This window comes from Dermacentor andersoni, chromosome 2, assembly GCF_023375885.2.
Source record: "Dermacentor andersoni chromosome 2, qqDerAnde1_hic_scaffold, whole genome shotgun sequence".
Classification (NCBI taxonomy): Eukaryota; Metazoa; Arthropoda; class Arachnida; order Ixodida; family Ixodidae; genus Dermacentor; species Dermacentor andersoni.
The window spans coordinates 77,359,388-77,374,497 of NC_092815.1; the positions used below are offsets into that span (position 1 = coordinate 77,359,388).

The window sequence follows — 15,110 nt, forward strand, 5'->3', positions numbered from 1 at the left end:
CGTGAAAGTATAAATCAGCACCGAAATCGAGCGATTCTGCTTAAGTAAAAAAATAGGGGCTGAATTGACAAAACTTGGTGTTCATAAGAACTATTTGCCATTGGCCGGTAGCCTTCACTAATAATATGTGCAGCATCGGGATTGGCTGAAATTTTATCGTACGAACAAATCTAGCGTAAAAGGTTTTTGTGAGTGCGTTCCCAGATTATTCATCAGAACCTCAAAGCATCATAACCATTTTCATTTTGTAGGATGTAGCTAATTAGACACTTATGTATTATCCCTGAACAAATTTTGGTATTTTCTTTGTTCATTGTTTACCTGTCCCATTCGCGTTACGTTACTTTTTTCTTTCTTTTTTTCCGCGTTGGTACATACACTCTGCAAAATGTCCTGCTTAATTTTATAGGATGCCATTCAACGAAGCTTCTTCGCAGACGCAGACCCGGACAACTATTTGCTCACTAAAATAAAATAAATTATGGCGTTTTACGTGCCAAAACCACTTTCTGATTATGAGGCACGCCGTAGTGAAGAACTCCGGAAATTTCGACTACCTGGGGTTCTTTAACGTGCACTTAAATCTAAGTACACGGGTGTTTTCGCATTTCGCCCCCATCGAAATGCGGCCGCCGTGGCCGGGATTCGATCCCACGACCTCGTGCTCAGCAGCCCAACACCATAGTCACTGAGCAACCATGGCGGGTATATTTGCTCACTGAACCAGAGCATGGCATATAACCTTAGGCCGTACACCAGCACCTGTTGTAATTTTCCTACTGACAATACAAACAAGCTAACGGTTTCAAATGCAAATGTACGAAATTGCGACGGTAGAGATGACGAGGGCGCGCCGTACTCCTACAGAATTAAATACCCGAATTCCGGCTAATGTAAACTGAGTTGTCGAAACATACGAACCGTGGATCAATGAGTCACAGAGTTCGTGTTGCCTTCACGGCAACGTCAGCAGGCCAAGGGAGCGCATTCGCTATAACTTGTTTTCGGCATCAAATTATTTACTGGAATGGTCACATCCACCGAAATCGCTACCGTGAGCAATGCACTGTGAAGTGCTGCACCCGCAGTTTACTTATATGATGGTAAGACCACATGCTAAGTCTATTGTGTAAACGCGCTACGGTTAAGGAAGCTCAACGTTACCTCGCGAAACCTCTGTAATCGACTTCGGTTATTTCCATCGCATTGGAAAAGGGATTATCTAACGGCTAAGATGCCATCGCTGTAAGAAAAATATTAATAATGAATTTCGTCGCTGACATATAAGTACGGCCGACCATACGGCGACATTTACGTTCAAACGCTTGACGTGCTGCATTTGCGCGTGCAGAGGGGTCCAACGTACGACTGCAGGTAGCCTAGGTTACGGGCTACGCGCGTAAAGGAACATTTAAGACATGCGTGCGTTGTAGGTCTACGTCATTCAGCGACACGCGCTGCACACGCGAACATTTATCTGCCGACTTTATAAGAACCCACTCTGATTACCACGCCTAATTAAATATTTGCAATCTTGCGAAGTAATCTCCAATCCATACATCGCATCTTCAAAATACCAAGCCACACTCGCACAATGTTCGAAATGGTTATTCCCCCACTTACAGCGATAAAGTTTTTATTAATCTGTAGACTGTTGTGCTTGAATAGGAATTCCCGTGCTGCCGCTTCTGTGGCGCCGCTGAGAAAGGCTCACAAGCAAGGCGTGTGCTCTCGCTGAAAATAAAAGCGTCCCGAGAAGGCTTCACGCCTTGGCTGCGGAATCGAGCATCCTCCGCATCGTGTACGTACGCAATCAAGCGGGGGGAGCGTTCCACGAAAGCTGGCCCTGTCGACACCTCCAGTTTCCCCAAACCCGTTACCTTCGCAGACCGACGAGCCATCCACATTTTAACGAATATGCATCGTCCCGACCACCGTAACCGTTTCGACGTACGAACCACTTTCCGTGCTCACCTCCGTCGTCGTACAGCCACCAGACGTCGATGGTTCCTTTCCTCTGCTTGCGCAGAAACTGGTTGACGGCCAGCGGCAGCTCCTTGGGCTCGTCGGACGTCTTGTTCGTGTCCTCGGCGCCCTGGTGGTGCTGGGGCATCACGTTGACCACCACCGAGGCCGGCTCGGGCTCGGCCAGCGGCGCCTTCTCCAAGGCGTCGCCCGGCATGCCCACCGCGCGGCCCATGAGCGGAGTCGCCGGCGGCGAGGGCCCCCGGGAGCTGCCACCTGTGCGACGACGTTCGTGCCGCCTCGTCGAGACTTGTACGCGTAACGCAGCAAAGCGAGAAACTACCGTTTCGTGCACGGGGAGGAGCCGAACAGTAGGAAAGCAGTTTGGCGCCAAAAACCATCGAAGACGACTGCCAAAGTAAGCCACGATTACACTGCATTGTGCCCCCCTTGTACTTCTCTCGTGTCTACGCTCTTTTCTTATCTCTCCAGTTGAAGCGTCGTCGCCTGGAACGGATGTTGCACGGTTGCAACTTGCGGTGCAGCGCAGCAACGGCGAGAACCACGGCTGTGCGAGAACGCGCGTCTCATTTTCGTCGTGTATAGCAGTGCGTCACATAGCACGGAATATCGTCGGGCACGTCCATGGTGCCGCCAACTTGGAGCTATAGATACACATAACTATAGCTATACCTATAGCGCAGGCAGAGGGAAAGAGGTACACACATGGACATAGCGCTGCATGTTTTTCTAATGTGCTTTTCTGTGCCCGCGTCGTTCTGCCAGTAAAACAAAGTAGAAGACGCCAGTACCAACAAACCCAAAGAGCCACCCTCAAGTGCACTGGCTTGGTCGACTGAAATCGCACCGCCCACATGCACCATCCGTCTGCTTGGTTCTGTGGAAAGTGTATGTTCGGTCGACGTGAAGCAATGCTGCATAGTCGCGAGATAGGACGAGGAACAAAACAAACGTATTTAAGCAAGGGCCTCTCGGCCTATCTCGATTGCCTCAAGCCTAAACTAGATTCAATCGCATCTCGACGATGCGTTTGCAACTCCGACACAAGTGTCCCTAGGCTACTCCAGAAACACACCCAAGGTATGCACGTCCGCTAATCTGCCGTAGGGTGCGTACGCACAGAATGGTCTCGCTACCACTGCCCTCGCAAGCGTAAGGCTGTGAACGAGAGAGATCTTGCTGCAGTCATTCGTGTCTCACCCATGGAGAGCTGTGCGCTGGAGATGTTTCGCGGGAAGGCCCCCGACGAGTTCTCGCGTTCAATTCCGGGAACGGTCAGCATGTCGGGCTTCTTGCCGTTGGCGGCGACCGTCGCGTCCTGGTCGGCGTACTCGGAGTAGTCGTGGCCCTCGGGAAGCCGCAAGATGCACACGGACATGTACAGGTCCAGCACGTCGCTGCGAGATGCCGAGGCAAGGAGGTGTGTTACGATGCTCACAATAATGCGACACGCAGGTTACTTGTTGCAGGGCTATAGTTCCTGTTACCGACGCTCTTTCAATGCGGGAACCGTAATAAACCGGGGAACCGCGCTGCCCCGGCTGCCGAAGGGAAATAAAAAAAAAATCAAACGCGCAATGCGCTCTATACTCACTGGATGACGGTGAAGTACTTGAGCACCTCCTGGCGGTCGCACGTTTGCCAGTTGGACTTGTAGCCGATCAGCACGACGTTGGGACGGAGCTTGCCCAGTCCTGAGGACTGAACGGAAAAGAGAGCCAGCGATTAACATTTCCAAGGTGCAACCTGCGTATGACGCTATCGTAACAGCGGTGGCGCGAGTAGCGATGCTGTAACGTTAAAGTAACAAATAAATTTGTACTTTTTGCAGTTTTAAATCGAACCTTTCCTTCCTTTGAAAGAAGCCTTACACTCCTGCGCCTTGGGTAACGGTGCCCGCTGATTGCTCGGGATGGCAGTGATGATTCCGAGCATGAACTACATCGTGTTTCATTCGGTAGTTAATACATTAGAATAAAAGCAATATTGCATCATATGGCAGGCTTGCCGCTGTCACATATAAATCAGAGCTGTAGCGAATATTTAAGAGATACTTATACGAAAAAAAAATTATGGGGTTTTACGCGCCAAAACCACTTTCTGATTATGAGGCACGCCGTAGTGGAGGACTCCAGAAATTTCGACCACCTGGGGTTCTTTAACGTGCACCTAAATCTAAGTACACGGGTGTTTTCGCATTTCGCCCCCATCGAAATGCGGCCGCCATGGCCGGAATTCGATCCCGCGACCTCGTGCTCAGCAGCCTAACACCATAGCCACTGAGCAACCACGGCGGGTGATACTTATACGAAAGCGATATGCAAGCGGTCGGACCACTCACGGCGGCTGCGTAAGATACCTTAGCGGCGATATTAACTAACGCCTCAGCCCTTCTGCTTGCGCCATTTCAAGCGCACAATCAACTAGTAGCCACGCCTTTCGCCACCATTCCCCCAAACATGGTTGGCTTTGCACTGACGTCACTGCCTCTTCCCAACCTTCGACATCAAGATTTGCACGCTCCTCTTCCCTCATCTCATCGGTGCGATACAGCGAAATTTTTTTTGCCCGCGAGGTGGGCCAAGGAAATGCGCCTGAGATCTTTCGGCTCGTTGCCGCCGCGGTGTCGCGAATGTTGGAGGCAGTTGGAGAGATCACTGCGCGCGAAAGGTGAGGGCGCGCGCGCGTTCCGTTCCCGCGTCCAGAGAGAAGTGGTGACACACCTGCAGCAGGGATCGCACGCCGTGCGTGAAGTCCTCGTCGCGCACCAGTGTGTAGAAGGCCTTGACCTTGCGGCGCTCGAGCCATGCGTTGGCGCGGTTGGTGAGAGCAGTGCGCGACCGGAACGTGAGGCGGTGCTGCAAGAGAAAACAAGGAGCTGCAGACGCCACAGGCGGAAAACGGAGCGAACCGGAAGCGAAGGTGCTGGACACACGGCCGACTTTTCGCGGGCTAACTGCAACGAACTTTCACTTATAGGCTAAATTGGTTGCGGAAGAGTAACAGACACTATTGTAGCAATCGTGGCAAATCTGTGGGAGTGGTAGCTATCTAATTTTCCCGTTAACAGCTGTTCAATAGTGCCGAAGCACAACCACGCATGCACTTGGTGGTTAGTGGATGTAATGCAAGTCCTATTACATCGCCTTCGAGATTCCCAGCGTTTTGCGGGCGCCGCCCTGTAATCTCGGAGGTTATGCCAATGTGCCGCGCTGATTCTCAACGATCTGGGTAGTGCATCATTTCCGGCGAGCGGTAATGACGGCGTAGCTTTTTTTTAAATCTTATTTTGGTAATTAAAACGGTCTTGTTATGCGAGTTTCTCGTGGTGCATCCACTGGTATTTCAAACGTAATATCTTGCACGGAGGATGCTACCTACGCTATTTGAAACTAGGCATCCTACGCGGTGCAAAACTTCGTTACATTCGGTCTTTAAAGGTGAATCCACACCGGCGATTGACACACGTCGTGCAACCAACCGCGACTGGCGATTAATGTTCAGACCAGGATTGCCACACCGTAGCGCCTTGAGATTGGTATCGCTCGCGCCTGCTTGCGCACCGAACGACTTTGGGTATTCATGATTACGCAGCACAAAAGGAACGACCACGGGAGAAATGTCTCGTTTACCTCAAGTAGGCAAACGTTTCAGACATCCTGACTGAATGCTTTACGCGACGTGTGACTGCGATTTGGAACTAATGCTTTCTTTTCTATTTTTTCTTTTTCTTTTTCCCCCTGTGAGCACTTTTGCTTGGTCTACCTACGAGTATTATGATGTATGTGTCTTTTTCTACCTTGTAGTGAGAATTTTGTTTTGCATACTTTTGGTGTCTCACTGAATGTTAAGAACTGAAATGTTTGCTGCTTCTTTGAACGCGATTGTATTACTGTGTTGGTTGTATTCTGAAATTCATTTCTTGTACTGCCATATTTATTAAATGAATGTTGACCATGCACCGCGCATATCTGAGTATTGTCCTTGCCTGTTTCTAATCTGCTGCTCTACTTTACGCAGCTAATAGCCGTTGGTTTATCATACACTACCAGGAGCTCCCCCGGACAGTGCGACTCTGGCACGTCCCTATGTGATAACGTATGTGTATGCGACAATTGTAAATGAAAGCTAAAGTAAAGCTGAAACCTGACGGCCCTGTCTCTCCTGTCTCTCACTGTATTTTAGTTGTGTTATTCTCAGGGCGACGTCAGCTTCACTGATGACGCGAGCTTATTACTGGCACTTCGAAATGTACAACCGCAGCCAAACAAATCGATCATGCAGCGTTGAAGCAACGCTGTGTCCTCAAGTTGTGTTTGTAGCGACTCAGCTTAGGATTCTCGATGTAGCGAACATTTCCTGTGGTCCACGCCATTTTAATATTTAATTGCACTGCGTTAATGGTGTGACGTCAGGCACCTGGAAGGCAACCCCGTTCCGCAGGCGAATATGGGGCCCACACTCACGGGCGTGACGTTGCCGCAGATAAGCAGCGAGAGCTTCTTGGTGATGCTGTAGGCGAAGTCCACCAGAGGCGGACGGTGGCTGGGGTCGCCGGTCAGCACCAGGATCTGGGGCCTGCAGCAGCCACGAGAAACACCGCACGAAACTTAGCTTCTACGAGACCGTTTATAAAAGCAACATCGTCGCGGAAAATGCTTCTCGCAGCAAATTCTTTTTTTTTTCTTCTAACCTTTCACTTTCTTATATTTGAACAAAAACACCCGAGATCCTTCCATCGTGCATAGCTCAAGTGTTTCAAAATAAGGCGCGCCGAGAAGCCGTCGGGTGGCCTAGAGGTAATGGCGCCGCCTGTGGGCGAAGAAGTAAACCGATCGACGCCTGCGACAATGGAGACCACAAGAACAGATGTGCAGCTCTTGCAATACTAATATGTTCAGTAGCTTACCAATAGCACAATAAGGCCGGATTTCGGCAAGTGGTATAGTAAAACAATTCCGCCGAGGATATGCTAATGGCGCTATTACGTGGTTAGGCGAGGCAGGATGAGGTCACAAGAGCCAATAAAGTTCCGTATGTCGACAGAGCGAGCATCACGATCGTGCCCTCACGATCGCACACGCCTACCTGTTCGGTCAGATCGTCTTGAGCTCAAACGCGACACTCAACGATGACAACTTCGAAAAAAATTAAGCGGCAGTTTGAACGATCTCGGATTTACAGGGATTGTACCTTTTATACCCTTCGCGTCAGCCGCACTTAGCTGGAGAAGTGGCTCTATGCATGTAAACAATATATTATAGCCTTTCTTTTGCCAATAAAACTAGCGTCTCTCTCTCTCTCTCTCTCTGTCTGGATTTTCTATCATACAATAAATTCGCTTGTGGAAGTGATTCAAACACCCACTTGTGTTGTTGACACACCTTATGGTGTACTCGTGGTGAAATTTCACATGAGGCGAAATGCTTCAGAGGAACTTTACAGATGGAGTCACTAGCAGCCCGACGCACTACCTTTCTTCATGTTCTCTGCAATAACGTTAGTTTCGAGAACAGTTCTAATTAGCGACCAGTACTAAATATTAACAGCGGTCCACTAGTTAGCAGAGCGGCAGAAACATATATGTACTACCTGCAGCTTTGAAATGATGCTGCAGCACTTTGTACAGTTATGCAGAAATCACTCGGCCGCCCGACGACGCATAAAACAGCAGAACTTTACAAGGGTGAAATGTAAAATTTGAGTGTTGCACACCTTATATAGAGATAAACTGACGCATCGGTGCGACAGTAATTAACCTGGAGAGTACAAAAAATTTAGCCAGCATTGTGCAAAGCCGGAGTTCATACCTGTAGTTCTTGACGTGCTCCTGAACTGTCTGCAGGCGGTAGACGGCGTTTAGAGCGTCCTTGTATATCTGTGCTTGCGTCGAGGATCCCCAGTTTACGTCTGCGATCACAAAAGAAGAGGTGACTCACACTTTTGATACCTTCAGTTTGCGCACGCCAAAAAAACTGTCGGCCTGGATATTTAACAAACTTTCTCCCAGAATTCCCTGAAGCGAACGATCATCACAATATCAGCTCTTTCCGCAAAGGCATATGCTCTGACTTTAGAAAAATTTCCGTTCCAGAACGCACATTTTAACGCTTACGTTTGAGCGGAGCCCAAAATAGGACTCAGTAATGCGATAGCGGAGCAGCGTCTTAACCGCTGTTAGCGCACGGCAACACCTTGAAGTTAGGTAACAAGACAAGCAAGTTGTTTCAAGAACCACCACCGAGGTGCTGAAAAGGTAAATCTACAGAAACTTGTGTGCGCGTTTCTCGAACCCCGAAATAACTTGAATGAAAAAAAAAATTGCGTTTTCGCCCGAGAGGCGAAGCATTAACTGCGATAGCAAGATATAAAACCATTACACGAAGTAGGGCCCATCGTTTTATCCGCAGTATAAATTAAACATTCGCTTGCTAACTAACAAGCATGATGTCACGCCTTCAAAGACACGCATGAACAGAGTCCATTCAACGATAGCGAGCCATCGCGGTCACACAGCCATTGTAATGAGGAATGCCGACACAGCGGGGAGGGCGCGTGCCTATCCCGAAGCGAACGTTCAGCGGTGCCGCTTCCCTTCACCATTTACACTGTGCCGGGCCTCCTCAATATACAGCAGATCACGTGATCATCAACACGGAGCGCGGAAAGACAGCGCGCGTCCGGTCGGCACCAGCCTTCTCGGCTCACCCTAGCATGATCGCCCTTCATCAACTCTGGCACCAATGGAGGAGAGAAATGCTGGCAATCGCAGCAGATCAAGCGACCTCCTCGAACACACGGCAAGCGGGCCGCGTATGCGTCGTTACACTCGGAAGAGCATGGCGCCGGTGAGGGCGATAACGCACCTCGAGTGTCTGCATGTTTGCCTAGTCGAGCAGGGCAAGGTTGCTTCAAGGCGTCAACAACTTTATGCATATTTGCTTTGGCAATAAAGGTCTCCTTGAAAGTTGGTTTTGTTGCATCAATTTTTCAGCAGTCCTGAAAGTTAGCTTCGCCGCTGTATTTATCTTAATGCAGTGAAGACAAACTGCAAGACGCGACTCGGGAACTCAAAACTGAGTGCACTGTGTGCGTAACAAGCAAATAAGCCTTTCTCCGTGTGACCATGACTGGCTCATTCGCATTTACTCTATTCCAAAAGATTCACAGGAATGGTTACGTTACGGAGACCATAAGCTTCTAGGAAAAGTAATCTTCCCTAAATACACAGCACACACACGTCTTCAAAGGAATTCATTGGCAGCGAACTTTGAAAACCTTACCGAATATATCATCTATATTTTCCGACAATACTCCAGTGATTGATATTCTGACTAATTGACCTGATCACGCTCTGCAGGCTCCCTGGCTCCCGTCCCGCTACGAATTTCGCCTACAGCAAAAATCTCGGCGGCAGCACCACGTCACGTTCTGCAGCTTCTAGGCGACTTTCAACTTTCGGTATTCGCCCAAAAAGAGAAGTCATAATCACTTTCTTTAGCATAATGTAGAGCCAGGTTTGCTGGTGCGTGACGTAACCTTAAACTAGCGGTACAGATAAAACACGCGCGCACGGAGGCGTATATGACACCGGCGCTATAACGGGGCAGTAGATTAGAGGCGCGCAGACGATACTAGCAGATTCTGCGATCGTCTGCTCTCCGCTCTGTTTCTGTGTCCCGTCCATAGCGCTGTTTCTAGTTCATTAGTTCCTTCGTGCGCGACGCTAAAACTCACCGGGCTTCCTGTAGCTGATGTAGATGTAGAGGCCGAGGACGACGGCAAAGGTGATGAGCGCCGTCTGCCAGTTCATGATGAACATCACGAACACGCAAAGCATGGCGCCGATCAGGCTGAGCCACATGTTGTAGTACTTGAAGGCCGGACGGAAACCTGCGGTCGATTAGAAGGCGTCTGTACGGCAGGTGTCCATCACGCTGACAAGAAAATTAAATTCGATAGTTCGACGAAAGTTTGTCTGGTAGGGTTTCATGATGAAGAAATTAATACTCTGACTGTAAGCTACCAGTAAGGGTTGTTCAATGCCTTTCCTTTCTTTAGCCAGCACTTTGAGTTGGGGACGTATGCTCGGATGGCCACTTTCGGTGATATCGCTTTCAGTGCGCGCTTACTGGCTGGTTGAGCGCTACGTCACGCGAAAGCGATAGGACCGCCGAAAGTGATCGTCCGAGAATACGTCCCCCGATCGGCGACCGCAACAATTTATTCATAAATAATTCGTGGAACACCAATCTCGATACGTTTCATGACGAGAGAGAAGAAACCAAGGATCTCATCGGCTGCATTTTTAACCTTGAAAGAAAAGCCCTCAATTCACCTGATTGTTGCATAATACTGCAAAGGAAAGCTTTGCTGCTTCCTCGGAAAGAAAGCTTCGTAGATGTAGAAAAACACACGGTAGTTAGGGAATCGAACCCGGGACTACCGCACGACGAAAAAAGACTGTCTGCCAAACGAAGAGTTCAGATTAATAGATAAGAATATATAGGGCAGATTAATAGCAGACTGGAAGCGCTAGCAGATAGAGTCATTGCCAAAATAAGTTATGCGGAAGTCAGCGCGGCCGACCTAGATTAGTTACGCGTGTTGCCTATGCTACCTGCTTTGTGATGGACGAGCGTTCTTCTTACAGTAAACCAGGCGTGGCATGGATGATTACAGCAGTCGGTTTACAACACACCGACCGAAATAGGTCGGGAACCATTAGAGATGTGTGACGAACTGGTAGAGTAAACCGGAATATAACCATTATTTCATGACAGACATCGCGATTCATTGATGACAACTCCCGGTTCTCGCTCGTTTTCACGTTAGCTCGCAGGTTCAAGAGGACAGACAGCTAGGGTAACGTCGTGCTACGGGTCTTATAGGACTACACACTTTGGCATGTATTTAATTGCGCGCTCTTGCAGTACAACAGTCGTACAAAACGCCCGTTCTCAAGCAGACGGAATTAACTTTATACCGCGACGTCCGGTCACAAACACACGCTAGCCATAGCACTTTCGTCTGAGCTCATTCATTCTGCGCTAGATGGGTGATGATGGATGTTGAGGCGCAGGTGTGCAGTCTCATTTCGTATAGATTAGTCGAGCGGTCTGACCGGATAATGGTCGATATTTCTATGGTGCAATGATAAGAACGTGCCAGAGTACATTTACGAGCCTTCGCCGGCTCGCCATTAGGTTCCAAGTTAATACCGCAATAAAAGTTAATCCGTTTGGCAGCATATATCACGCAAATGTTCGCGCCTAGGACCAGTACGCGAACGTGGTAATTAAATTAGGCGCGATAGCGACATTTCCCAGGGAAACATTACCAGAAAACAAAGTAACTTTGCAAGCTTCGGCAATTTTTTCTTTTTGCTGCGTTTAAGGCAAGCTTTACCTAACTATGCCCCTCACGTATGGGCGTTCAGAACGTTAAAGAGAACTAGGTGATTTTATCTTTTTTTATTAAACGCACGATTGGATCCGGTGCTGCATAATACACCGCCTGACATGGCGGTGAGGTCGTTAAGGCAGGACTGCTAGGAAAATTTGTGCGAGCGCGCCAGCATCTTTCTTGTACATATTTCTCTGGAAATTCCGGGCGGCGAATAAAACAATATCAAGTAAGATGGCGGCCTGTCAGAAATATAATAACCTGCCTCATGAAGTTTTTTTTTTCGTGCTTGAATATGCGCGAACTCGTTAGAGCCCTAACTCTAGACCTGTATAATTAACGTCCAAAATTGGTTCGGTATGCAAATTGTACTTTCTAGCGCCAAAAAGAAAAGAAAAGAAAGGAGGAATGTAGATGCTTAGTCTAGTTTAACGTAAGGGCAGCGCATTTCCAGGCCCTGCCGATCAAAAACTTCCTGTGCTGTTGACAGGACCGTAGGTTATAGAGAAAAAAAAAGTTACGCAAGGAAACACAAGAGACTATTACGGCAAAGAGTACTACAGGCGCTACGCCAGAATAAGGCATCTTGTTTAACTGCAGTCATTTGTTTCTTCGTTATTTCTATTTCTCTTCGACTAATATTAAGCGCGAAAAATACCAGGCAAGTGCTCCACACAACACAACACTTGCCGTAACATTGACAAATAGTTGATCGGTTAAGGACTGTCGAATGTTGGGCTAACTGGCTTTGCATATTGATCACTGTGATGAGCGGGAGAACGACAACATTTTACGCTCAGCACAATGATCAATAATTTATCGGGTTTAACGGAGACGCCGTGATGGAAGTGTCCAGAGATCAATTCTGAACACTTGCAAATTGTGCAATTGAACACTCCCGTTAGCTGAGTGGAACACCGCACACAAATGGTGCGCCAGACTGCACAAACTCAACCCTTCGCTGCAACTCGGACCTCCGGCCGGACTGCACCGACGCGAAGCGTCTCTTCTGTGTCGGTTGCGGTTGGGAGTTGCCTTCCCGAAAGCTTATTCAGCACTCATTGGAATGGCTGACAGTCCTGCAGGTGATGTCTGCGGCTCCGAGGAGAGCACTGACCACCTATTGTGCCGCTCTCCTCAGTTTGAAGCACAAAGGCAATGTATGTCCAGCGCATTCAGGAAACTAGATGATCATATGCTGAGTGAACAGACAATACTAGAACACCGCCCCCACCGATCATCGGCTCAGAAGGCGTTAAAGGCACTTCTATGCTTTCTGAGAACGTCTGGCTTGTGCGAGCGCCTTCGACTCTGCAGTGCTCTTCGTGGACGTATCTCCACACCCATCTCTCTCTTTCTCTCTATTCTTTCTATTCCGCTACTCGCTTCCCCCAGCGCAGGGTAGCCATTCGGACTCTTGACTGGTTAACATCCCTGCCTTCCTTATATCTCTCTTGTATATTGTGTGAATTTTTACCATCTGTAGCGTTCTTTAGTGAGCAACGTAAAACTAAATACCCGAGCCATTTGGCATCATGCAGCCATCGCATATGCAGCCGACGCGGACGGCAACCGAATCCGCGACCGATTGGTCTCAGCTGCCGATTACCATGACCCCTATACTTGTAAGATTGTCAAATGTGTAATGAGACGGTTGTGGAGGACCTGCTGCGCATTCTTTAACAACGAATTCATATATCTCGCTAATAGTTAGGTGGACACATAAGATTTGTAAACACATTAGTAAACACATTAGTAACAATTACTGTAAAGAGAGTGAAATACGCGAGAAAGAATCTCGCCGTTTACGACGACTCACCCGGAGACTTGGCGTACGAAGCGTGGAAGCAGGAGAAGTTGATGAGCGCGTAGGCAGCCATGAAGAAGTTGGAGATGATGGGCGCGATGGCGTTCAGCTCCCCTGCATCACGCGCGAGAGAACAGGCACAAATGTAGAGCCCGGTCAGAGAGAACGGGTAGGAAACGCCGCAACCACGCTTATCACCGTCCGAGGATGCCACGCTATATTCTGGACTACCACATTTCGCCGTGCTGTCAAATTTTGCCATCTTGTCGAACTGGCCCAAAACGCAAAACATGGCGGAATATTTGTCCAACATGTCGGAGTCCGAGAAAGTGCCGAATGTGTTCCGGGACACTAGTGCGATGGTCGCCACAAGGTTGGTGATAGAAGACTGCAAACCGCTGCAAACACTGGCGTCGCCGCCTTTTGGTTCGAGAAATGAATTTCGCGCAGGAGCCTCGCAAACTCAGAGGCAGCTATTTGCCGGAAATTGCCAGAGCGAAAACAAAATTATACAAAACGGTTTGGGAGCTGATCTAGCACAAGAAGTTTAGCACTTTAACAAGCGTAAGCAATCAATAAGTAGTGAACGTGGTCACGTCTGCTTCTTAGTTCTGCGCGTTGTTTTCACTGGGTAAAATCGTTTTTTTTTTTTTTTCTGCGCGAATAACAATGATCTGCGTCAGTAGCCAGGTGGTTACATTTTCAAATTGTTTACAGCACAAAAACAAACGTAAACAGAAGCAGAAAGGCACACAAGACAATCTCTCCTCCTCTATGCTTCTCTGCTTCTTTTCACGTCCAGCTTTTTTGCTGTAAGTAAAATGACCACTAACAAAAAAAAATTAATTAAATTATGGTGTTGTACGAGCCACAACTGGCGATCTGATTACAAGGCACGTCGTAATAGAGCGGCTTCGGATTGATTCTGGCCACCTGCGGTTCTTTAACGTGCACCCTATGCACGGGATGCGAGCGTTTGTTCATTGCACGCCCGTCGGAATGCGTCAGCCGCGCCCGAGATCGTACCCGCGACCTCGGGCCCACGAGGAACAGACCACACAAAGAAGAGAAACAAAGCAGTTCGGAGGAACATCAATCAAAGGTACCGGACGAGGGCAAACGTTTTCTTCGACCACAACACCAAGCGAACGATGAACGAGGATAAAGAACTCAAAGCTAAAACAGCCTCATTTCGAAGATCCTCGTATTAGAAACGTCAAGCAGATCACACGGTTGCCCACAAATGCATTTCGGTCTGACTGGAACTGTTGAGAACAGCCGAATAGACGCGGAGCGCACGCGGTTTCTCGGGCGGCGCAGCTTTGGTTTCAAAGGCGGTCGCGTGAGAACGGCGACACGTGAACTGTGCGCCTCTCCCGTCGGGAAGCGCTCCCACGGCTTATGAAAACGTGAAAACCGTGGGAGGGCCGCGCTGCACGCATGCCTATAATACATTCGATATCGCTCGGACGAGAAATAAAGTACATAAAGTACATATCCATGGGCTGTAATCTGAGAGGAAAGTCGGCAGATGGGAAACTCGAAAAAAAAAAAATGAGCCATTCTCCCTGTGATTGACCCTGTGGTTGACCAGCGAAGCTGCTACGGTGGTATAAATTATGTTGGTATAGTCTTCTCTTTTTTTTTTTTGTGTGTGTGTGTGTGTGTGTGTGGTGGCGGTGGGGGGGGGGGGGGAGGTATGTAATTGTACAAATAATCATGTATATGTCATTTATGCGAAATACAAAGAAATATCAAGCGCGCACTACGTCACGCACTACGTCATACATACACAGAGCTACTGCGGAAGGGCCTTTACGACGCCGCTCTAAAGACGCAGATGTTGTTGACGAGGCTGCGTCGGAGCTTCACTGTGAACTAACAAAATGAAACTCGGCGTAATGTTAGAGTC

At 48.6% G+C, this 15,110-nt stretch overlaps 1 protein-coding gene across 1 annotated transcript in view; it reads right to left on the minus strand.

The window, feature by feature from the left end:
- Positions 1–15,110, minus strand: part of LOC126542060 (solute carrier family 12 member 2-like) — a 139,898-nt gene that overhangs the window by 23,809 nt on the left and 100,979 nt on the right. Inside the window, exons 12-19 of the mRNA XM_072286444.1 lie at positions 13,211–13,312; positions 9,724–9,879; positions 7,797–7,896; positions 6,453–6,564; positions 4,710–4,844; positions 3,581–3,687; positions 3,187–3,383; positions 1,975–2,241 (exon numbers count right to left, since the gene is read on the minus strand). Coding sequence (XP_072142545.1) covers positions 1,975–2,241; positions 3,187–3,383; positions 3,581–3,687; positions 4,710–4,844; positions 6,453–6,564; positions 7,797–7,896; positions 9,724–9,879; positions 13,211–13,312 — 1,176 coding nt within the window. The remainder of the gene's footprint in view (positions 1–1,974; positions 2,242–3,186; positions 3,384–3,580; positions 3,688–4,709; positions 4,845–6,452; positions 6,565–7,796; positions 7,897–9,723; positions 9,880–13,210; positions 13,313–15,110) is intronic.